Here is a 22,857-nt window from a genome sequence, read left to right as displayed (position 1 = left end):
GATGACCATGGTCTCTTGACCGAATTGCGTTTTCAGTTGTCTGTTTTCTTTTTGTTTTTCTTCTCTGTCTCTTGTCTACATTGCCTGTGCAAGGCGCAATAACGGTGTCTCTCTTCCACAACGCGCTAAGCACTTCGACCGTTTCCCAACGTATAAACGCCATCACCGCCACCGCCCCCCTCGCGATACTGACGCGAAAACAACATAGTTCCCCAAATAATACAATACAATAAAATAAAAACATGGCTGCTTCCCAAACGTCTGTAGTCCGGCGCAGGCGGGTGCGCAGGCGCCGTCAGGACAAGCCTGCTGTGTCGGCGCGCCTAGTGCTGGACGACCACATCAAGACCGACGTTGGTATCATCTCGGAGGACCTCTTTGCCGAGCTGTTCCCTCACCTGGCCGACTGTGAGTTTTCTTCGCTCGTTCCCCGGTCTTAGCATTCCACCTGTACTAACATACAATAGCCCGCGACCAGCCCGATGCGGCCCCCCAAACGCCGTTGCCCCTCCACATCGCTATCGCTCCCTGGACGCCGACCAACGCGCCCGACTCTGCGACCTGGTCCATTGTGCCTGTGACGCTCTCATCCGCCCTTGCCCCGTCCACGGTCCAGTTCTCTCCCTCGTCGCTGGCCCTCCAGTCCTTTGCCCACACACTCAAGCAGGTGGCGCCATCGCAGCTGTCTACCCGCAGCCGGTCAGGCATCGACATCTCTGTGCTCGATGTTACCGCCATCGAGTTGGATACTGTTTTTGTGAGCCTCGAGGGCGACCTGGCTAAGCGCCTTGAGAATGGCGAGGGCGTATTCTTTCGGGAACGGCCTGATAGCAACAAGCTGAAGGCCCCAGCGGCTGCGCCGACCCCTGAGGCCCGTCTGACCGCTGCCCTGCGTGCCGCACTTTCAACCCTCAAGGTCGTCCATACCGGCGACCTGTTCCCATTGCCGCTGCCTCCACATCCCGTGACACATGTGCCCCCCAATCCTGGCAAGATTACCCTCTGCGAGCCAGTCGCCCAGGGCATCTTGGGCCCGAACACCAAGATCATCGTCTCCCGCGGCCGCGGCTACTCGAAGTATGATCGCTCGTCTACTCCTATTGGCACAGGCCGGGGGGTCGAGGGCGACGAGGGCGAGGACACCGCCAACGACCAATTCTACTCAGCAGCCGAGGACCGCGCACGAACCGACGCCGCGAACGACACCGACGGGAGCCAGACCGATTCCGACGATCAGGTTGATGGCGTGAACAATGACGACGACAGCCTGTCCGACGGCTCAGACGACATAATCACCCTGCAGACGCCCCCTCTCTCGTCTACCATTACCAGCGGTATCGGTACACCCTCCACAATCGGCCGCGGTCGCAAGACGAACGGCGTCGTGAGCGGCGCTGCCTCCGTCTTCTCCAGCTGGACCGCAAGCACAGCACGTCCAGATCGGCCCCGCGGCCGTCTGTTCAAGGCGCACGGCTTGGCACAGCCCATCCCCCCCGAGCTTCTGCACCCGAAACCCGCGCCCGAGGACGACGAAGAGGCCCGCATCTATGTCGACACGCGCGACCTCAACCGCATCGGCTGCTTCTCCGGCGACTGGGTGCGCGTTGAGGCTGCGCAAGAGCCGCCCGCCCATGGGTTCGGCGCGCTCGGCCTAGGCAGCTTCGAGCAGGACCCCGATGAAGAAGTCGCCTGGCGTCCGGCGAGGGTCTATGGCCTACCTGAGGCGTACGCCAGCCGCCCTATGGCTCGCGTGCCGAGCTCTAAGTACAGTAGTGATGGTCGGCGTATGTCCTTCTTTGAAGCGCAGGTCCAGAAGCCCTCGAGCCCGGTTGTCTATCTCTCGCCAATCATGCTGGCGAATCTGGATAGCCCCCCGTACCTGCGTCTGTCGCCTATCAAGCGGCCGGCTCAGGCGCCGGGTGCAGCGGTTAGGGCTGCTAGCGGGTCGCAGGCGAAGTCGTCGTCGGCGCCAGCCCTGCAGCCGCCTTTTGCAAGGGAGGTGATCCTGCAGCATGTCCGGACGCCGATTCCCGTTGAGCGTGACGTGCAGACCGCTGTTATGGCGGGGCTCAAGTTTTACTTTGAGCGCCGTTTGCGTCTGGTCAAGGCCGGTGACCTGATCGCCGTGCCTATCGACACCCAGCTGGGTCGGACGCTGCAGGAGTCGACTGCCGCTGAGGAGCCTGCTGTGGATGATGTCCTGGGTCTGATCGCCAGCAGCAATGTGGGCAGCGTTCGGCCGGAGAAGAGCGCCAAGTACGACGAAGTCGCCTGGTTCAAGGTCGCCCACGTCACCCCCGTGAAGCAGGATCTGCCTGAAGGGCAGCAGGAAGAGGAAGAGGACCCCTGGAATGGGGCCGCCCGCGTAGACATCTCCATCGCGCATCTCGAGCAGAGCGGCTCTGTCACCAGCCGCGTCCCCGGCACCATGTCCAGCAACTGGCCCTGGTACCTGGGCATCAAGAAGCTGCCCAAGCAGCAGCCGTCTCAGCAGGCTCGGAGCCCCACGATGCTCGTTGAGCCTGAACGGCCCTACATCTCCCCCCTGCGCCGCAAGCTGCGCGAGCTCATGGCCGCGGCGACCAGCAAGCCTGCTATCCATCTCAAGATGCCACCTGTCGCGATCCTCCTTGTCTCGACGCAGCGTGCTATCGGCAAGGCGACTACTGCCACGCAGGCCTGCATGGACATCGGCCTGCACACCTTCACCATCGACGCGTACGACATCGTCAACGACGTAGGCGGCGGGCCTGGCGGCGGTGGCGACGTTAAGACGGCCGGATTTCTGACCAGCCGCGCCGAGCGCGCCATGAGCTGCGGGCCGGACTGCTGCGCGCTGCTGATCCGGCATATCGAAGCCCTGACGGCGGACCGGATGGTGCAGAGCATGAAGGAGATTTTGGCGGATGCGCGGGTGTTGATTGCGACGACGACCGAGGTTGATAAGGTGCCGGATGGGATTCGGGCGCTGTTTACCCATGAGCTGGAGATGTCGGCTCCGGATGAGGCTGAGAGAGAGGGCATTCTGAAGTCGGTTGTCGACGAGAAGGGGCTGACGCTTGATCCAGAGGTTGATCTGTCGAGCGTGGCGCTCAAGACGGCTGCGCTCGTGGCGGGCGACTTGGTTGATGTTGTCGAGAGAGCGTGCGTGGCACAGCGTTCCCGGCTCGAGAAGTTGTCTGCGTCTAAATCATCCTCCAATAACCCCAACCAGCCTGCTCAACCCGTAACCGTCCGCGACGTGCAAGTCGCCGGCGGCCCTGCCGCCATCGGCCTGACCAAAGCCGACTTCGACGTAGCTGTCGACGCAGCCCGCAAGAACTTCGCTGACGCCATCGGCGCCCCCAAGATCCCCAACGTCACGTGGGACGACGTCGGTGGCCTCAACAACGTCAAGGACGCCATCACCGAGACCATCCAGCTGCCGCTCGAGCGGCCCGAGTTGTTCGCCAAGGGCATGAAGAAGCGCTCGGGCATCTTGTTCTACGGTCCACCCGGTACTGGCAAGACCCTGCTGGCCAAGGCTATTGCTACGGAATACAGCCTCAACTTCTTCTCTGTTAAGGGTCCCGAGCTACTCAATATGTATATTGGTGAGTCCGAGGCGAACGTGCGTCGCGTGTTCCAGCGCGCGAGAGATGCTCGGCCGTGCGTCGTGTTCTTTGACGAGCTGGACTCTGTCGCGCCGAAGCGTGGTAACCAGGGTGATAGTGGTGGTGTCATGGACCGTATTGTGTCGCAGTTGCTGGCCGAGCTGGATGGTATGTCGAGTGGTGAGGACGGTTCGGGCGGCGTGTTTGTCATTGGTGCGACCAACCGTCCCGATCTGCTCGACCCTGCGCTGCTGCGTCCGGGCCGTTTCGATAAGATGCTTTACTTGGGTGTGTCGGATACACATGAGAAGCAGCTCAAAATATTGGAGGCGCTTACCAGGAAGTATGTTGATTTTAACACCAACTGCCCCCCCCCCCTTTCCCTTTCCCCCTTTCCCCCTTTCCCCCTTTCCCCCTTTTCCCCCTTCAACCCTCCTCCCCTGCCCCTTCTCCGTTTCCCTTTCTCTAGAACTAATGCTAATATCAAAAATCAGATTCACCCTCCACCCCTCGGTCTCCCTCCCTGCCATTGCCGAACGCCTTCCCTTCACCTACACGGGCGCCGACTTTTACGCGCTGTGCTCCGACGCCATGCTCAAGGCCGTCACGCGTCAAGCAGCCGCGGTTGACGCCAAAGTGCGGTCCATCAACGCGTCGCGCGCCGCCCAGGGCCAGCCGCCCATCTCGACCGCCTACTTCTTTGACCACCACGCGACGCAGGATGACATCGCGGTCACGGTCACCGAGCAGGACTTTTTGGATGCGCAGCGCGAGCTGGTTCCTAGCGTTAGTGCGGGCGAACTGGAACATTATGAACGGGTTCGACGGGCGTTTGAGCAAGGGGAAAAGGAGAAGGGTAAACAGCAGCAGCAGCAGGAGGAGGAGGAGGAGGAGGAGGAGGAGAAGAAGAAGAAGAAGAAGAAGAAGAAGGAATTGAAGGAAGGGATCACTATTGATCTCGGGTCGATGAATGGTGGTGTCTCGTCTTCGTCCTCTGTGCCGAGGCTGGTTCTGCCTACGAATCCTGCCGCGGCGTCTGCTAAGTCGGGGGGTAGCCCGACCTCGGAGAAGTCGACCGGGAGTGTCAAGGGTAAAGGGAAGGCAGTTCCTCCGGCTGTGTTGGCGATCCGGGATAAGAGTAAGGGTAAGGCTGCTGCGTCGTCGTCTTCGTTGGGTAGCGATGATGAAGAGGATGAAGTTGGCACCGAGTACACGGATGCGGATTCGGATTACTATCGTAACATGGGTGTCGTCAAAGGGCAAGATAAGGGGAAGGGGAAGGGGAAGGAGGTCGTACCACCGATTGAGGTTGGCAACGGTGCCCCGTTCCAGGATGGAGCGGCCGGCGGAGATGACGAGTTATATGATTAGATGTAGAAGGTTTTTTTTTTTTGTTTTTTCCTTCTAAAGAGAGATGGCTTGTACATGTATAGGAACCAAGGTCGAAACATAGAAGTTACTAGAGACACTTAATCTATGCTGTGATTAGATGTTAGATCAGAATATGTGCTAACTAGTTAAGCAAGCGGAAATAAAGGCTGAACTAAGAAGTATTATTCTAAGTGTCACTCCTCAAGAGACACGGAAACAAGGTTGCAAAGAGGCTACCCAGCATGTAGTTGCTCAGAACATGCATGCCCTCCTTTCGCTACACAAGATGATGGATGATGCTTAAACCTACCTCCTCTCTCCTTTGCTATCAGATTAAATTGCTTTTAATACTCTTGTATCATGTACTCTTCCCCCCCTCCCCCCGGGGCCCGCGCACCGGCGGTCCGGGACTAATATCTTCGACTCCTACCTCTCGTCCTCCTTCTTCTCCTCCTCCTTCTCCTCCTCCTTCTTTGTCTCCTCGCTTTCCTTCCCAGCCTGCAGCTTAGCCTTCTCTTCCGTTCCCTCACTTATAGCCTTCACTTCTGACGTCTTCTCCGTCGTCACAGCGGACGTCCCGGCCTTGGCCCCGGCTTTGCCGTGGACCTTCTCCCTCAACGCTTGCAATTGAACCTGCTTCGCCTTAGCAGCAGCCTCCTCAGCTATGCTGCGAATAGGCAGAGCAGCAGCAGCAGCCGCAGCCGCAGGGTTCGTCGCGACGGGTGTCGGTTTGCTCGTCGTTGTCGTGGTCGCGGATGTCTTCTCAGGGAGCGGCGGCGGAGCCGGAGGAGCGGCAGGGGGGGCGGCGGGCTTAGCTTGTTGCTGCTGTTGTTGCCGTTGCTGCTTGAGCTGCTCCTGCTTCTTGAGCCACTCCTGGTGCTGCTGCAGCGAGGGCTGGGTAAACTCGTCGTAATAGAAGGTGACGTGCTGCTTGAGCTCGCCGTATTCATTCCATTCCTCGATCTCGACGATGTCCTGGGTCCAGCCGTGTCAGCTCTCACGTGCCCTCACACAAAACCCGATGGTACCACAAAAGGAGGGGTCAGAGGAAGACGAGACATACACCCAACACCATGCCCATCTGCACCAACGCAGGCAGCTTGCGCTGGCGGCCCTTCTTATCCTTGCCCGCGCGGCGCCCCCATAGCATGCGAGCCTTCTCGTCAGTGGCGAGGTCGATGGCCTTGAAGGGGATGCGATTGGCGCGTAGGATGGTCTCGAGTCGTGATGTCGCCGTGACGATATGCGACGAGCCGGCGGTCAGCGATGTATAGATGTACAGTGCGGGGTCCGTCGAGTACGTCGTCGGCTTCGGCGGTAGGCCGGTGCTGTTGTTGGTGCTGGTGCTACTGGCAACAGCAGTAGTCGTGCTGGCGCTGCCACTGGCGGCTGCATCCTGGTTAGGGGTGCTGCTGGCTTCTGACATGGTTGTGTGATCTTGTTGACTCCTTTATGTGGCCTTGATCTGAAGTTGCGAGTTTGCGATGATGAAAGGAGGTGGTTAAGTAATAAGCTTGTCGGAGATTGGGCAAATGAGTCTGCGGTGTAGGGGTCTGTAAGGGGCCCCAGTCTCCAGCTGGGCAGGCGGGGGGGGAAGAAGAAGGGGGAGGGGGGGGGGGGTAGGTAGGTAGGGGTAAGGAGCGCAGCGGTAAGGTACGAGTACGGTAAGCAATAAAGCTAACTCCTGCGGGGTAGGTACTGCTGGAGCTGTACCGTCAGGGAGGGGCAGCAAACATCTCCATCTCATGCACATCCCTCAGACTTCATGGTTTGCAGTCTTCTTCAAGCATGCCACAAGCATCAAGGCAATTCGTAAATGTGCAGATAGACCTCCAAGAAAGTGAACAAAAAGATTGTGTGAAAGTTATTCAATGTCATACCCATTTATATAGTTAAAGCGGATTGTTTTATTCTTTGTTCTATCGTATGTGTTCAGCAAAGACAGAGAGAGCTTCGTGGAAGAGCCTGACTCATGTAACACAAGAACTACCTGGTGAGTCCGCCCGATGCCAGATTCTGCAATCTGTGATCGCCAGGCAAAAACAGCTGCTTTATCTTATGCAAGACGGCCGTCGGGGCTGGGGACCGGAAGGTTCTGCCGGCTGGCACAACGCTCGTTGCCATGCCGTGGCGCTCCCACTGCAGCTCACAGGATGAGCGAGCTTGGGCACAGCAACATACCACTAAGTCATTGGCTGTTCCCCGATCAATGAACTCTTTGCCGCTCAACTTGTCCTGACTCTCGTTCCAAGCCCTCGGTTGGCCCCTGCCGACATGGTTAGTCCATCAACACAAAGACTCGCCCGACGGCCAACAAAGAGTTAGAATTCCCGACTCGACCAAGACTCTCCATAATCCTGACCGAATCCAGGAGGCCTGTTGTTCGAGGAATGTGTGTTGGTGTATATAGCTTTTGACCCTCGACCCCCCTGGGCTCTGCCGTCCTCATCCCAGCCAAGCCAAGTCAGCTTCCTTTCCCAAATTCGGCCATCATTCACCTCATCTCCAATCAATCACAGCCAGACCAACATGTGCCTTTTCAAGATTTGCATCACCGTTAGGCCTAAGTGCAGGCACAAGCAGCACAGATCCAGGCGTCACTCCAGCCATCGGCATCCCGACCTGTCAGGGAGAGATCGCTGCTACGAACGCTCATACCGGGACTGGGAGGATGAGAAAGAGGTTGTCGAACATGACGAAGGTAACGATTCCGGCATCGAGATTATCCAAGAACAAGAGTGTTTGCTTGAAGAGGCCCGGGCAAAGCGCTACCAGAGGCGAAGCAAATATACCGACTCTGATAAGAAGCGAGACCGCAAGCATGAGAAAAGAGTAACTTGGGAGGATGAAGAATATGCCGACGAGAAGCCCGCACAGCGGGGAACTCCTGGCTTGCCGGCAGCTAACTCAGGAATCGCCAGGCTGGAGGGAAACTGGAACAACCGCAACTCGGGCTACTCCGGCAACCGCTGCACTTGCTGCGGCCACTGTAGCTATTACCGTACTTCGTACGTCGCCCCTGATACCCGTCCCAGCTGGCCAGGCATCCCCGAGCTTGACGACCCCCGTGAGCCACTGCCCGCGACCCGGCCTCCTCCTCCTTATACGTCGTCACACTGATGCCGCATGAGTCTCGGACAGCCGTTGCATCGACGTCCAGGACGACAGCGCCATCTCGTCGTGGAAAGGCCTAGGCCATGTGCACGCTCATAGGGATTGTGTGAGGTTATAGGTAAGAGGGAAATTCTTAGATACGGTGTACGATGGAGTGGAATGATAAGACCCCCCCGGCGGCAGGGCGTGTCAACGTCATTGCATGTCCTCGGCAAAGTTTCCGGATCGGTGCATGATGGTGGGCATCGTGGACCGGGTCGGGCGTGATCTCTTATGACAGGGCCGACCCCAGATGTCGGCGGGACTTTCGCGTACGATAAATGGAGATGTTAATGGAGATTATTTTTTTTTTTCTTTAAATGGCCTTCTTTCGCAATCTTGGGATGCTCCTTGTTTCGCCATCGCGGCGAAATAACCTTTTGCCAAGACGTTGCTGATCACCTCGGCTGCGGTCTCTTCAATTTCGACATCCTGTGTTAGTTTCACGAGGAAAAGACCCGAATTGGTAGATTCCTTATGTTTCTTATCGCCAAGCAAGCATTCCATATGTGCTTCACTAGTGCTGTTCGTATCTCAGCCTCTCTTCGGAGACAATTTGAGCGAAACATGCATAGCATCACTATCGTAGGGCCAGTGTTGCGCAGGGTAACAATGAAGACATATTCAATGCATACAGCCTGATGAAGCGGGTCGTACCCAGCTGCATGGTAGCACTACCGATGCAGCTTGTCAGCCCAAGCGTGTTGTTGTTGGTCGATACCCTTTTATAGCAGCCAGTAGACGACACAAACTGCCGTGAGACGGCACCCGTGAGGGAAGGATGGCGGTGACAACATGACATAGCACGATATCGGAACCTGGAGTGGGAAACAGGTGTTGATACGGGATATTGCTGATTCACGGCAGACATTAATCTGTAGTCCGTACTCCATGTACTCCGTTCCCGTACTCCGTGCGCTGTCCACTTACCGTCCAGAAATCGCATTTCCATCGGGCTCAGGCTCTGTTGCGGACAATCGATGACCCCCTCTCGGACAAGTGAGGGTTTTTGTTGTTTGCGCATTGGCTAAGACAGCTGAAAATATTTCCCCATGCACATGTACAAGGCCTGGCAATCAGGAAATCCCTCGCACAGCGGCCATCCCCAAGCTGGCTCTGTCGACGGTGAAGCGATGGGTGCCATTCTGCTGTTGGCGAGTCCGCTGGCTTCTGTGGTCGGCCTGCGCTTCCGTTGCGTCGAGAAAAAAATGTTTGCTTGGCGACTCTGCGCTTCAGGTTCCACACCTGTTCAGACGGCAATGACTGTTCCCCACAGGATCCCTGCTCCCTCCTTCCTGTTCCTGGCAAACGGAATCATTTATCAGCCAATCGTGATTGTTAACTGTAATGGTCGGCTCCACTCTCCCACCTGTAAGGTACGCGGTATTCCGTCCGACCTGTCCAGCCAAGCAGGGCACGGGCAGGAACCCGTTCGCCCAGCTGTTCCCCTGGATTGTGGCTGCCGGCCCCCTTGTCAGCTCATCATCTTGATGGAGGATTGGCGGAGGGAAGGCGCAAAGCCCGCCGTTCCAGAGAGCGCCACGCCCACCTGCAGGCCCAGACACCCCATCGAACACTGCCCAGTGCCCTCCAGGTCCCTTGCTGGTTCCTTAAAGCGTCCCCGTCCCCAGCCATCTTCCCTGATCCTTCCTTTTCTTTCCCTTCTCTCAAGCGTCATCGCCCACACCCGTCCACGCTCTTTTCGTCAACCAAACCCACTTCTGGCTGAGTTAGCCTGCCGCTCCTTTGAAAAAAAAAGCCTTTACGACCTTTTTAGCGAACCCTTTTGTTCTTCGAAAGCGCCGGTTCCGTTGATTCTTGATCAACCTTGCCGACTTCTTCCTTTGAAGATCACTACCGACCACATTTCAAGCACAACTTCTATCACCAACAAAGCCGCCAAAATGCAACTCAAGAACATCCTGTTCACTCTGGCCGCTGGCCTTACCATGGTTGCTGCTGAGGAGGAGTACACCACCATCACCTCTACGCAAACCATGACCCAGACCGTCACCATCACCCAGTGCAACCCGACCGCTACGGCCTGCCCGGGTCGTACCTCCACCACCACCTCGACCACCACCTCGTGGACCTTCCCCGTCTTTAACTCGACCAGCACCGTCGGCCCGACCGCCAGCTCTTTTATCTACGTTCCGAGTTCCAGCGCTGGCGTCCCTGTCGTCACTCACCAGCCCTCGAACCCTACGGTCGTCCCTCCTCCGAGCAACCCCAGCACCTCGGATATCCCAACCGCCGGCGCTGGCTCCCTCGCCATCCAGCCCGCTCTCATTCTGGGCGCTCTTGGTGCTGCTGGCCTCGCTCTCCTGGCCTAAACGGATGGAGATCTCGCTTGAGGCGATTGACGTTTTATTCATAGCGACATCCGAACCATGTTGATACCGATTTTTGCCTTCGACTTATGCTCTCTTGATTCTTCGGGGAAGGATGTTTGGGGATTTTTTTTCTTCTAGTGGCAGGAAGGGGATTTCGTTTGCAAATCTCGGGGACATATTTCTTTGTTCCATTTGTCAATTTTCTCTATGTCAAAAGAAATGGGCTACAGGCTGGCATGTGGTTGGACATTTTAGACAAGACCGCAGCGCTTCCGGGTCGTAGCGGCGGTGCTTCATGGGCGTCCTGGGCGCGGAAGGATTTGGGTTGGTTTTCCACGTTGCACATTTTCTCCATGGCAACTGCACATATCATTAAGACAATGAACATGATATCTCCGTCCACCGCTGTAATCTCCCTTTCGATTGTCCCATAGTGCCATTTCTCGTAGCTACATGATCTAGGAACAAAGATGTGCCTGAGTTTTCCTGCCCACAATTTTTTTTTCCCAGCCTTTCCCAACGCCCAACTGCTTCACCTGTGTGAGTCGAAGCCGGACGTTGAGCCGTCCGTTGCTCGGGAAGAGCCGGGCCTTATGCTTTTGCAGGTCATTCCAAGATTGTGCTGTTCTGATCATCAGGCAATCCACGTGGAGATCTGCAGTGCAGGCAGGCACTGTTAAGATCTATCGGAATGCCTTGCCAAGCATATAAAATAATGGCTTTGGTCCAGACAGGAATGATTTGTGAGCCAGGGCGGCCCGTGTCGAGGCTCGGAAACTAGACCGAAAATAGGGAAATAATGCTCTTTGTCAAGGCTGCTCATGGTTTTCGATGTTAGATAGGGAGTGACCATCTTGGCTTGACCTTTAAATCTTCGAGGTCCATCATGACCCCGACCGAAAAATGGGGAGACTGCCGATCCGCGCGCAAGAGATTCTAATAGCTTAGAGCCCTGCTATCTCTTCTGCGAAACACGAAGCCCAGTCAAAAACTTGACGTTCTGTTGTTTTGTTTCCTGGAAAGCCTAGAGAGCGATTGACTTTCCAAAAAAAGCATTTTCGGTTATCTTTGCGTTCAAACTGTGTACACATGCATTGAGCCTGCTCCTGCATACCAACCTGGTGCTTGGGAGCACATGTTTTCCGTGCTCTCAACTTTGGACAGACCTTAAAAAACAAAGGTAACAGATCTCCAACGACGGATGCTGACCGAGGACGATTGTGACATTATCACAATGCCATTGGCTCTATGTGTAACTAGCTTCAAATGTGCTTAAGAAGGCAATATATAAGCTTTGGTCGCCGGCGCTCCGATACGCGTCCAGCTGGGAACCAAATGAGCGATCTGTTCACGGTGAAACGCCGCTTGACATCATGCCACGCTGATGATCAACTACAACCTCACGGATGATCCGGGCCAGCCACTTTAGCATGCTTTTCATGCATAAACTGAGAGATGGAGATGTGGGCTCATGGCTCAGGAATGCATCCTGCTTGAAGTTTTGGCCCTAGCTTAGAACAAGGAACAACGCTGGAGCCCAGCAGGAAGGTCACGGCGGTGTTGATGATTGCGAGAGGAATGCACAGACCACCACTGATAATGTTGATAAGACTCAATTGCGCGCGATAAGCCTTCATGTGACGCACTGTGTATCCCTGTCAAGGCTGGGCTTGGCTTGTTTGAGTTACCCCTCCAAGGTTCTCAAAGTCGGTCAACTCCCTTCCAAATATCCTATTCTAAACACAGCTACCTCGAAGTATCAGACTCGACCTAAACAACCAAATAAAACGTACGAATGAATCGATGAGACTTGGGATATCTACGCCGTTACACAAGTTTCAGCAGCCAGTCAACGATTGACGGGAAATAGCTGTGCTAAATCAATCAATGACGACAGCCTTGCACCGACACTAGCATTGTGACTGCCATCGCCCTTAGCGCTCAGATCTGCTCAATTTACCCAGCTGGTCGAGAAAGCTGAGTGTTGTTCAGTTTCCCATTTCCAGAGTGCTCTTCAGTCCGATCAGGGAGCCACAAGTAACACCACTCTCATCATCGGGATTGGAAGACCTCGCAACGCCGAGTTCCGGCGCTGATTAACCGACCTAAGAGCTCTCGTTTGCTTTTTGCCTGGCCAAGCCAGGCTCACAACCCTTCCTTCTTGCGGTTGAGACTGATCGATTGATGGCTCTTGGTCGCTAAAACCATGGCGAGTCGTGATAACCGGCCTTTCTCGTCGGATGTCCACGAGGATGCAGAGAGCAGCTCTTCCTCCCATATCCATCATCCCGATTCGACAAGCAGCCACGACGGGCAGGACAATCGATCCAGAGTGATATGCCCTTGGCGGACGCCGCGCTATTACAACCAGGAATGCTCGCGATACTTTGACTGTCCCACCCATACCGTGGAGCGGGCACTTTCAGAGGACGCTGAGGAAGAGCGAGAGGATGAGACTACACAGGAAGCTCGACATGATCGGCCACAGTCAGGGATGAGCACATCTGATGACACCGGCAACGAAGATGGTCCTCAGATGACCGACCCGGGGCCACCAGAGCCACGTACAGCAACAACAGCCGGGGCTCCTTCTCATCCTCCTCAGCTAGCAAGATCAAGATCGCCACCAGGCTCCAGTGCTGGCAACCCTATCATGCTGGATGCCCCTCCAGCGGCCCCGCCAAGACAACGACTGGCTCCATCGGCGCTTTCGGAATCACAAAGAGGCAGTGTTAACAGCAGCTCCGGCGGGGTCTCCACGTCTCCAGCTCCTGTTGGCTCGCTGTCAAGGCAAAGTCGAGTGTCTGCTGCCGCTGCGGCACTTTCGCAAGCTGCCAGTCAGGCAGGCCAGTCTAGCTCAGTTGCTCAGAACCCAGTCGACGTGCATCCAGGCACCCCTGTTGTGCTTCCCAGGTGGCAACCGGACGCAGAAGCAACCTATTGTCCGATCTGCCATACCCAGTTCAGCATCTTCAACAGGAAGCACCATTGCCGGTAAGTGTTGCGACAACGAGGCTGTAAGGCTGAAGCTGAAGGCTGACTCAACTGACTGGGGTTTAGCAAGTGTGGCCGTGTGGTCTGCGCTTCATGCTCTCCCCATCGCATTACAATCCCCCATCAGTACATCGTGCGGCCACCGGGCTCTTCTTCTCCGGTGCCTCAGCGCTCTTCTTCCTCTTCACACGAAAGCCATTCGTTGTTTCCGGACTTCAGTGGCGGCGAGAGGGTGAGGTTATGCAATCCGTGTGTCCCGGATCCCAACACGGCCCCGCCGTTTGCGCAGCAAGGCCATAGCTCACAAGCGAGCACTCTTCTCCCATCTCTACAACCGACTACTAGTCCAACTTCAAACCGCTGGAATTACTACTTTGGCGCTCCGACTTCTTCTAGCGACCCTCTCGCAAGGAACCGCAGCGCAACAATGGTAAGCAGACTTTTTGAGAGCCTATTCAGCTGCTCCTACACCTTGAAGCCTGACAAGTGCTGACATGAAGCGAAGTCTCACCCTACCCGAGGCCCTCCTTCTCTAACTTCTGGCGGCTATGCCCAGCCGTCCACCTCTTATACCCACAATGCCTATCCTGGCTACTATTACCAATCGATGCTCAACCTTGGCGAACCATCCTCTGCCGCCGCCTCCAGTTCTGGCCCTTCTTCCTCTACCTCAGCTCTGAACCGCCAGCCTCTCCGGTCGCAGCCTGAACGTGAGATACCCGAGGAAGACGAATGCCCGGTCTGTCACCGCGAGCTGCCGCCACGCACGCTCCCCGACTTCGAAGCTCGTCGCGAGCAGCACATCAACGACTGCATCGCCGCCCGCTCCAACATGTACAACCGCTCTCGCGCCGCCAGCTCCAGCGCCGCTGGCGAGTCCTCGACGGCGATGCCTCGCCCGCGGTATACGCGCATGTTCCCGTACACTGCGACAGAAAAGGATTGTGTCGACGATGCCGAGTGCACGATCTGCTTGGAGGAGTTTGAGGTCGGCGCGCAGATGGCCCGGCTGGAGTGTCTCTGCCGATTCCATCTGCGCTGTATCAACGCTTGGTGGGAGAGGCATCCGGGTCGGTGCCCTATGCACCAGCATGATGGGTATGGTTATTGATGAGAATACGAGGAAATATCCAGTGCGTGTGCATTTCAGGCGTTTAATGGCGGATAGCAAAGGGGATTTTTTTTTTTATCATTGCCGGTTTGTAATGGCGTTGGTAGGCAGGAGGGCGTATTACCTGAAGTAAATAGCATCGGATCGGATACCATTGTGTTTTTGTCGAAGAATCCCCCTCGGACAGTGGTTCGGGCGATGGGCATGAACGTTGCATATACGCTCACTCTGCTAGACCATGGTCGGATGGGATTAGATTCATCATTCATGTCAAGTTGATAGGAACATGAAATGAAATAAGATGCCACTCATGCATTAGATGATAAGCGGGTCTGCTCCGATTCTTCTAAATCTATGCAGTGGTATAATAACGCACGTGCTCTGAAAACCTTCACGCCCAACCAGCGCCGTGTCTTCCGCTCACTATTCCCGTCTACCGAACCTATGTCACCGTACTCCTGGGTGAACTGAACCTAGATGCTTTGTACATGAGTGTACAACTGATTAGACGGCCTGATAGCTTAAAATCTGCTACCGCGACGGGCCAGGAACACCCAGGTTTTCCGGCCCGAAGGACAGCGGGAGGAGCTACAGACGATGTCAGTAGGCAAACTCACTGCAGACAAGCTTGGGTTGTAATTGAAGAGCTCACCTCCTCCAGCCTCATGATTGCATAGTTTCCATTCTTGTCAAACATGATTATAGGAACATTCAGGTCACAGAATTCGCGGATACTGCATCCCCATTAGTTGGGTCCATCCTTCTACAACCGAGACAAAAGAAAAACAAAAACTCCAAGGTGAGGAAAAACTCACAACTGCCGACACATCCCACACGGACTCGCCGGCATCGTCCCCTTCTCCATATCCACCTCCACATCCGTGATAACCGCTACAGCTTTGACTATCCCCCCATCCTGCTGTCCCGGCTTCAAAATCCCATTCGCGACAGCATTGCCAAACGCCACGCGCTCGGCGCATGTTCCCACAGGATAGGCTGCATTTTCGACGTTGCAGCCTGCAATAACCTCCACGTCGGAGTTTTTACTGATCAAAAGGGCTGCGCCAACACGGAACTTACTGTAGGGACAGTAGGCACGGGATTTGGCTTCGTTGGCGGCTGTGTGGAGGGAGTGGAAGTTCTCGTAAGTGAGGCCGAAGGCTTGGTAGGGGGCCGGGTGTTGGCACTGGGTTGAAGAGAGGTAAATTTCGACGTTGGGAGGGGCCATTGTGGAAGGGAGTGAAGGTTAACTAAGGTGAGTAATGTATGGGGTGTGAGGTGAGTGTATCACAAGCGGTTGTGTAAAACGGATGAGCCGATAGTGAGAAACTAAGGTGATTGACTTGGAAAATGGGGAAAAATCAACGAGACAGGTCCGGATCTTCGATTCGAGTACAGACAAGCTCGAGTATGGTGCTGCTGGAATTCAATGGGCAATCCAGACCAAGTGATCGTTTCGAAGTCCGCTGGAAATGAGACACCCTTTTGTGTTGGTACAGGGGGATGATGTCAGAGAGGGGGAGGGGAGGGGAGGAAGGGGGCAGGCGGAACCCTGAGACAAGGGTACCGAAGTACACGTTGCCTACCCGTTTGGGACTCGAGGAGCGGGGCCGTCTGCCCCTACCAGCCGGAGCCGGACTTCCAACCAGTCAACGACGCCGATGAATGTGTGGACTTCGCATTGTTAGGACGCCTTTGGTCTCGTTTTGCATCGATGGCAGTTGTCGTCTTTGTCGACAATCCTCGAGTGCGGAGAGCCTTCGTGGCTGAACAATCCCATACGAAACAGGACTGATTTGGCATTGACCGATGGAAATGGGTAGAACACTGGGGCGTGACAACGTAGCGTCCGGCTATGTTAAGACTGGCTTCTCGTCAACAGCATACGAATCGAGTCGCCGATGAGCTGCTGGGATCAAGGAAGATGTAAGGAGAGACTAGGCCAACGGAAAAGTCGGTCAAGAAGGGGCGAGGACCGCTGCTGGATCCGGAAAGCAAGACATCACATGAGCTCCCAGTTTGTCTTAGTTGCCCATTGTGGCACTCAATAAGCAAAGTCTCGGGCCATTCTTGAAGAGAGTTGAGACAATATGTATTCAAGAATTAGAAACAGTAGGGCGGTGAAAAGCTATGTCTATCGGCTGTATCATAACAATATTAGGTAGAGGTTACAAATATCAAAACGTTTCATATGATCATAGCCTGTCGCATGTATCACAAAAACATCATATACAAGACGTGAGCAGCGCAGGCTACCTGTCAAGGGCCTGGTTATGGCACTGCAAACATCTGTCAGCACTAGGCAGTTGAAAGGAGTAGAGATATCGTGAACAGGGTGACATACCATATGCCAATAGACTCCCTTCTGCTTGAGCAGCTCCGCGTGTGTGCCTTTCTCGATGACCTTACCCTCACCCAAGACATAGATAATATCGGCATTCTGGATCGTCGCCAACCGGTGTGCAACCGCAACCATTGTGCGACCCTTAGCCGCGCGCTCAAAAGCTGCCTGAACCAGCTTCTCGCTTTCTGCTACGTGTAAGCAAAAATGTGTCTAATAACTCGTCTATACTAGGACCACTTACCAGAATCGAGGGCACTCGTAGCCTCATCCAGCAGCAACACGCGCGGGTTGCGAATAAGCGCCCGAGCAATAGCAAGGCGTTGCTTCTGCCCACCACTCAAGCTCACACCGCGGCTACCAATGTTGGTATTGTAACCCTCGGGCAAGGAAACGATGAAGTCATGTATGTTGGCATCCCGGCAGGCCTGGTAAAGTTGCTCTTCAGTGACGGAGTCCGGATCGACGCCCAGTAGGATGTTCTCCCGGATCGTGCCATGGAAGAGTGATGGCTCTTGGGCCACTAGCGACAAGAGCTTGCGGTGCTCATAGACGTTGATCGCCTGGATGTTCTTGCCATTGAACAGGATCTCGCCCTTGATAGGGTCATAGAAGCGCTCGAGCAGGCTGATGATGGACGTCTTGCCTGAACCCGAGGCACCCACTAAGGCAGCGAACTGGCCCTTCTCAATTGTGATGTTGAGGCCCTTGAAAATGGACACATCGCGCGTCGGATACTTGAAATGAACATCCTTGAGTTCGATCTTGACGCCACCCTCGGTGTCTGGAATCTGCTCCGACCGTGAGATGTCGTCCTTGATGCGCGTCTCGCGAGCCTGGAGGATACGATTTGCTGCTGCTTGGGCCTGCGCAGCATTGGGACCGAAGCTCAGCCAAGTACCACAAGATTCAGCACCCTGAATCATGGCCATGTACGTCACCATGAAGGCCACTACATCATACTCTCCACTCAACAACAGTCTACTGCCATACCAGAAGATGAGTGCCTGGCAGCCGATGTTAGAGCTGTCAGCAAAAGAGATAATGAGAGTTGCCCATCGAGCCTTCTTGAAAGCTGCCACGACATGACCATGCAGCAGCCGCTGGTATCGGTCGCAAATGCTTTGTTCCATCACCAGTGAGCTGACCGTCCGGAAAGCGCCGATCGCTTCGGCACCAAACTTGGAGCTTTCCTGGAAGACCGCCTGGTTCATGGCATTGAACTGGATCTCGTACCGGACTCTGAAGAAACCAGAGACAATACCGATGGGTACCGTGACGCACAAAGCCACAAGTGCCAGCTTCCAGCCATACACGAACGAAATGATCAGAGCTCCCACCATACCGAGGATACCAATGATCATCATCATGAGGTTGATACCCAGAAGTTCCTTGAGAGCCTGCGGGTCACTCGAAAGGCGTGATGTCAGCTGGCCGATGGCGTTGTCGTCCTTGTCAAAGTAGGCAGTCGGTTGGAAGAGGATAGACTCGAAGTACTCCTTCTTATAAACAGCGACGATGTGGCTTTCCAAGTGCGTGCATACAAAAGATGTCAAGCCATACGATGTCCCAACCCCGGCAGCAAGAACAGCCCACATCTTGCACCAAAATGTGATCTCGTCCATGAGCTTGTCGTCATCTTGAAGTTGGAAGGTACCGACAACCCTGGAAAGGAGATAGGCTAAAAGGGGCACTGCCGCTGCTGCACCCATGGAACCCAGAAGCGCAATGATATAGAGCGGGAAACGACTCCGCTGCTCGTACAACAATTTTCCAAAACCATTGATGAGATTGCGGTCTTTCCAGGTTGTCTCCTCCTTGAAGCTCTCACCCTCAATCTTAGCCGCACTCTTCTCGCGGGCCAAGACAGCGCCGATGTCCTCTTCTTCGAGGAGTTCTTCACCCGTTTCCTCACCAAGAGAAAGTTTCTGGGCATGAACAAGACCGGAGTAAACGCCACCCTCATTGGCAAGGAGACTCTCGTGCGTACCCTCCTCAACCACACGTCCGGCCTTCAAAACGCAGATGCAATCAGCATTTTTGATAGTAGACAGCCGGTGAGCGATGGTGATGGTGGTCCGGCCTTTAGAGGCTCTCTCGAGAGCAGCTTGCACGATGCGCTCTCCACGGACGTCAATGGCCGAAGTAGCTTCGTCGAGGATGAGAATCTTGGGCTTCTTGATGATACTTCGGGCGATGGCAATGCGCTGACGCTGACCACCGCTCAACTTGGCACCCGAGTCGCCCACGATAGTGTCATAACCATCTGGCAGCCGGTCGATGAACTCGTCCGCGAAGCTTTCGACACACGCCTCCTTGACGAGCTTACGCTTGATTTCTTCTGGCTCATTCTCCCACTGAGTCCCAATCAGGCCGGCCGCGACATTATTGAAGATGGTGTCATTGAAGAGGAAAGGCTCCTGCTGCACAAGGCCGATCTGTGACCTCCACCATTTCATGTCGATTTCCTCGAGAGTTTTCCCGCAAGTCGAGATACGGCCTTTCAGCTCGACTGGAGGGCCTGTTTCCTCCTCCGCATCGATGGGAGCCAAAATGTCCTCGTCAGTGTCCTCTTCCTTCTCCTTCTTGCCCTTCTTTTCTTTCTTCTTGTCCTTTTGGACGGCCTTGGCGATAACGACTTGTTCACGAAGCGAGTACCACCCCTCAATGAGACCAACGATAGTACTTTTACCCGAGCCACTGGGACCAACAATGGCAGTGTTCTTGTTCGCCCGTATACGCAAATTCAAGCCGTCGAGGACCTTTTTGGACGGGCGGCTCGGATAGGCGAAATGGACATCCTCGAAAATAATATCTTGGTCAGCCGTAACATCAGGTTCCTTGAGGGTGCCCATCTTGGGCTTGGGCGCATCGATAACAGCGAAGAACTCGGCAGCCGCAACCATGGCCTTGGTGACGGCCACAAGGGACGTAGATATACGCTCCATCGAAGGGACAATCATAGTGACCGACAACACACAGATCATGATCTCAACAATGCCATCAATGTGCCCTTCGACCTTTTGCTTCACGCCGAACCAGAAAGTCAAGGCAAAAGTGCCGTAGACGGCGAAGAAAATTGATCCGAATTGACCGCCGAGGAACGGAGCGGAGAAGATATTGGCCTGCTTGGCTTGTTTGACCCATTCGGAGAAGCGCTGGCTCATACGATTCTCGGCACCACACGAGGCAACCATACGAATAGCACTGAAAGACTCAGTGGCCACCGCTGTGGCCCTGTTATCGGCTTTTGACATCCGTGTCTGTCCCTTGATGATGAAGGGCAGGAAAATCGAGGTGACCAGCGAGATGAAGAGGACAACGGAGCAGGTCACGAGGGTCACAGACCAGCTGAAAGTAAAAGACACGACGAGGGCGGCTATAACGGTTGCAAGGTACTCGAGACAAGTGCCAAGCTTCTCAGAAATACCGAGCTGAAGTGTGTTCGATGTCGAGGTGATCGTGCTGGCGGCGGCGCCCGGGGGCATAGAATCAAGCACGTGGATAGTTTGGCTAAACAGGCTGCTGAGATAGTGCATTCTGATGCCGGCCGACATGCGGATGCCGATGAGACGGAAAGAGAATTTGTTGATGTAGTTGAGGCAGAAGCGGGCGAGGAAAAGGCCCATCATGTACAGCGACATGCGATCTATCGTGTCCCTGAACACGTCCTCGGGTGGGCCGTTCGGGGTTCCGAGACTGGTGAACTCGCCCATGAGCTTGCCAAAGACAACATTCATCAGGGGCATAGTCACACCAGCGCCAATGCTAGAGATGACACCGGCAGCCATCAAGGCAAAATCCCACTTGTTTGCGTAGGTGAATACACGAAGATAGTCCTGAAAGGTGGCCTCTCTCTCAGGCTGCCCCTGAGCGGACTTCGACCTGTCCCTCTCATCCTGACCAGCGTTGTCTTCATGGCAGGCCTTCTCATTCTGGCTTTTGTCGATAGTGAGGGCGACATCCTGCGACCCTCCTGTATCCTTGACCTTTTCGTCCGCCATTTCGGTGCCGTCTTAGATGGCGTTGGGCGATTGTTGAAGGATCAGAAGGCCAAGCTTGACCCAAGAGTCGACACAGCAAATGTCACAACAGTTAAGCTAACATAAAACCATCGGGACTGGCTGCCGCAAGGAATGGCATCGATCGTTTGCAAAAACGAAAAAAAAAAGGTCAATGGATGAGGCTGGGCAATTGGTGTACGTGTAGACGTAATTCCGGTGAGAGTGATACTAAGTGCGGGTAGCGTTCCTTGTAGAAATCGCACCAGCTTCCCCTTATAGCGGAGGGGCCAATTGTCCGAACACCGAGATCTCGAAAGACACGAGGTTGTCGCGCGAAATGGAGCTCCCTAGCCTTGCTGCTTGGCAGCAAATTGGACGGCAGCAAATAGGACGGCAACCTGCCCGATTCGGGTGTTGGTGCCTAGCCGCGATGCATGAGCTCCTGGAACTTCTAAGGGGCAAAGATAATAAATCGCAGCCTGATCCTACAACTTTGGCTTATCTCTGCACAAGCTCTCACTTATACGGACGGCAAGGGTGAGCTCTTAAGAAGCTAGGCAAAGTTTAGGTACGGATGGGCGTTCAGTTTTACCATTGCATGAGAAAAAGTCCCCCATGGTTGAAGAAGACCAGGTCTTTGGCTGGCGTTAGTGGGAACCGCAGCTGGCTTCATTTCTGGAACTTTTCAATGGCGGAGGAAGATGCCAACCTCAGGCGCAGACGACCATGCCAAAAAGAGCAGACGGAAAGCAACGTTGGATCGGTTGGGAAATCAAGAGTGGCTCCTTAGCACACTAGGGTTCTGGCCAATGACATTCTTCCTAGTTCGCGTATAGAAGTGGAGCCATATGCAAGTACGTAACTGTAATCAAAGACTTGAAAGAGCAACTCTCAGCAAACCTTTTGAGACTTTATCTTGAAACATAAGTGCTCTTGTTCAACAGCTAGGAAGAGAAAACAAGGTATAACGGCAATAATTTGCTCACCCATAATGCTTCATCTGTCAGTTTTCCTCCAATTCGAGAATGGAGCTTTCCTGAGAGCTTTGGACGGAGTTGGAGATTGCTAAGACGACCAGCAAACGCTCGACAAGGTCGGGTAGCCTGCTTGAAGATTTGAAAAACTCGAGTCATTCTCCTAGATGCAAAAAAAAAAAAAAAAAAAAGACTCATTCTATCTGTTATATAGAATGCGCACCTCCGAGAACAAGATTGTAAAATCACAACACCTCCTTCACGCTCAAGATATATTGTAACGGGTGACTTGGTCTGGTGCAGGCAGAGATCGACAATGGGTCAAATGGGTAAGATGATGGCTACTGACATTGTGGGGTACGCAACGGAGTCAATTGCTATGTGTATCAATCTTTCTTGGTTCTCAGTGTCCTTGTGTTGGGGAGAGGAAAACCAATAGAAATCCATCATGTCCAAGTAGCTCCTTTTATAAAATCCCTTTGCCCTTATGAATACCTCGCGGTCTCCTGGGATCTTAAGGAGTTTTCCTCATCCTGGCAAGGTTATCTAACTCATTCTTGACACCCCTTATATTTCCCGGGCTCTACCGATCAAATATGCCCTTCTCAACTCTTGTGTCACTGGTGTTCCATATGTTGGCTGTTAGGAATATTTCTTCTCCTTGGACTGCCGTGTCCATGTGACATATATTGCGTGCCGTGGTGACTTGCTAAGCTAAGTTCTCTATGATTGAGTACTTTGAATGGTCTACGGATTACATGAGATTTGGGGATTTCATGTTAAGTCCAAGATTCTGATAATAGCATCTCTTCCAAGACAGGTGCATGAAAGTGAATGTCCCGGATGAAGATATAACGATTCCGGAAAGTATGGAGCTCAGTGCACGTTCTTGACCTTGCACGCATGTGCCTGCTATGATAGATCCGATTGAACTGTATAGCGGAATGTTGCTATGTGCATTACTATTACCTGTGAACGAAGGC

General features: G+C 54.3%; 7 protein-coding genes across 7 annotated transcripts; 4 read left to right on the top strand and 3 right to left on the bottom strand.

Annotated features, from left to right (window-relative positions):
• Positions 1–242: 242 nt before the first annotated feature.
• Positions 243–4,964, top strand: CTHT_0057860 (putative peroxisome biosynthesis protein; the record flags this gene model as incomplete). Its single annotated transcript, XM_006696043.1, has 3 exons — positions 243–408; positions 468–3,936; positions 4,088–4,964. 3 exons carry the CDS (start codon positions 243–245, stop codon positions 4,962–4,964), a joined length of 4,512 nt encoding a protein of 1,503 aa, XP_006696106.1.
• A 98-nt stretch (positions 4,965–5,062) lies between these two features.
• CTHT_0057850 (uncharacterized protein) lies at positions 5,063–6,390 on the bottom strand (the record flags this gene model as incomplete). Its single annotated transcript, XM_006696042.1, has 3 exons — positions 5,063–5,072; positions 5,395–5,939; positions 6,028–6,390. 3 exons carry the CDS (start codon positions 6,388–6,390, stop codon positions 5,063–5,065), a joined length of 918 nt encoding a protein of 305 aa, XP_006696105.1.
• Positions 6,391–7,493: 1,103 nt separating this feature from the next.
• CTHT_0057840 (uncharacterized protein) lies at positions 7,494–8,084 on the top strand (the record flags this gene model as incomplete). The annotated part of the gene is made up of 1 exon (XM_006696041.1): positions 7,494–8,084. The coding sequence occupies one exon, from the start codon at positions 7,494–7,496 to the stop codon at positions 8,082–8,084; it is 591 nt and encodes a 196-aa protein (XP_006696104.1).
• Positions 8,085–10,021: 1,937 nt separating this feature from the next.
• CTHT_0057830 (uncharacterized protein) lies at positions 10,022–10,450 on the top strand (the record flags this gene model as incomplete). The annotated part of the gene is made up of 1 exon (XM_006696040.1): positions 10,022–10,450. One exon carries the CDS (start codon positions 10,022–10,024, stop codon positions 10,448–10,450), a length of 429 nt encoding a protein of 142 aa, XP_006696103.1.
• Positions 10,451–12,656: 2,206 nt separating this feature from the next.
• Positions 12,657–14,555, top strand: CTHT_0057820 (putative E3 ubiquitin-protein; the record flags this gene model as incomplete). Its single annotated transcript, XM_006696039.1, has 3 exons — positions 12,657–13,444; positions 13,511–13,874; positions 13,950–14,555. The coding sequence occupies 3 exons, from the start codon at positions 12,657–12,659 to the stop codon at positions 14,553–14,555; spliced, it is 1,758 nt and encodes a 585-aa protein (XP_006696102.1).
• A 531-nt stretch (positions 14,556–15,086) lies between these two features.
• Positions 15,087–15,783, bottom strand: CTHT_0057810 (cytidine deaminase-like protein; the record flags this gene model as incomplete). The annotated part of the gene is made up of 3 exons (XM_006696038.1): positions 15,087–15,143; positions 15,208–15,289; positions 15,371–15,783. The coding sequence occupies 3 exons, from the start codon at positions 15,781–15,783 to the stop codon at positions 15,087–15,089; spliced, it is 552 nt and encodes a 183-aa protein (XP_006696101.1).
• A 1,024-nt stretch (positions 15,784–16,807) lies between these two features.
• On the bottom strand, positions 16,808–20,900 carry CTHT_0057800 (uncharacterized protein; the record flags this gene model as incomplete). Its single annotated transcript, XM_006696037.1, has 3 exons — positions 16,808–16,834; positions 16,900–17,084; positions 17,141–20,900. 3 exons carry the CDS (start codon positions 20,898–20,900, stop codon positions 16,808–16,810), a joined length of 3,972 nt encoding a protein of 1,323 aa, XP_006696100.1.
• Positions 20,901–22,857: the final 1,957 nt, after the last annotated feature.

This window comes from Thermochaetoides thermophila (assembly GCF_000221225.1).
Source record: "Thermochaetoides thermophila DSM 1495 unplaced genomic scaffold scf7180000011820, whole genome shotgun sequence".
Classification (NCBI taxonomy): Eukaryota; Fungi; Ascomycota; class Sordariomycetes; order Sordariales; family Chaetomiaceae; genus Thermochaetoides; species Thermochaetoides thermophila.
Note: the sequence above shows the minus strand (reverse complement) of the source record. Positions and strands in the feature narration are given on the sequence as shown.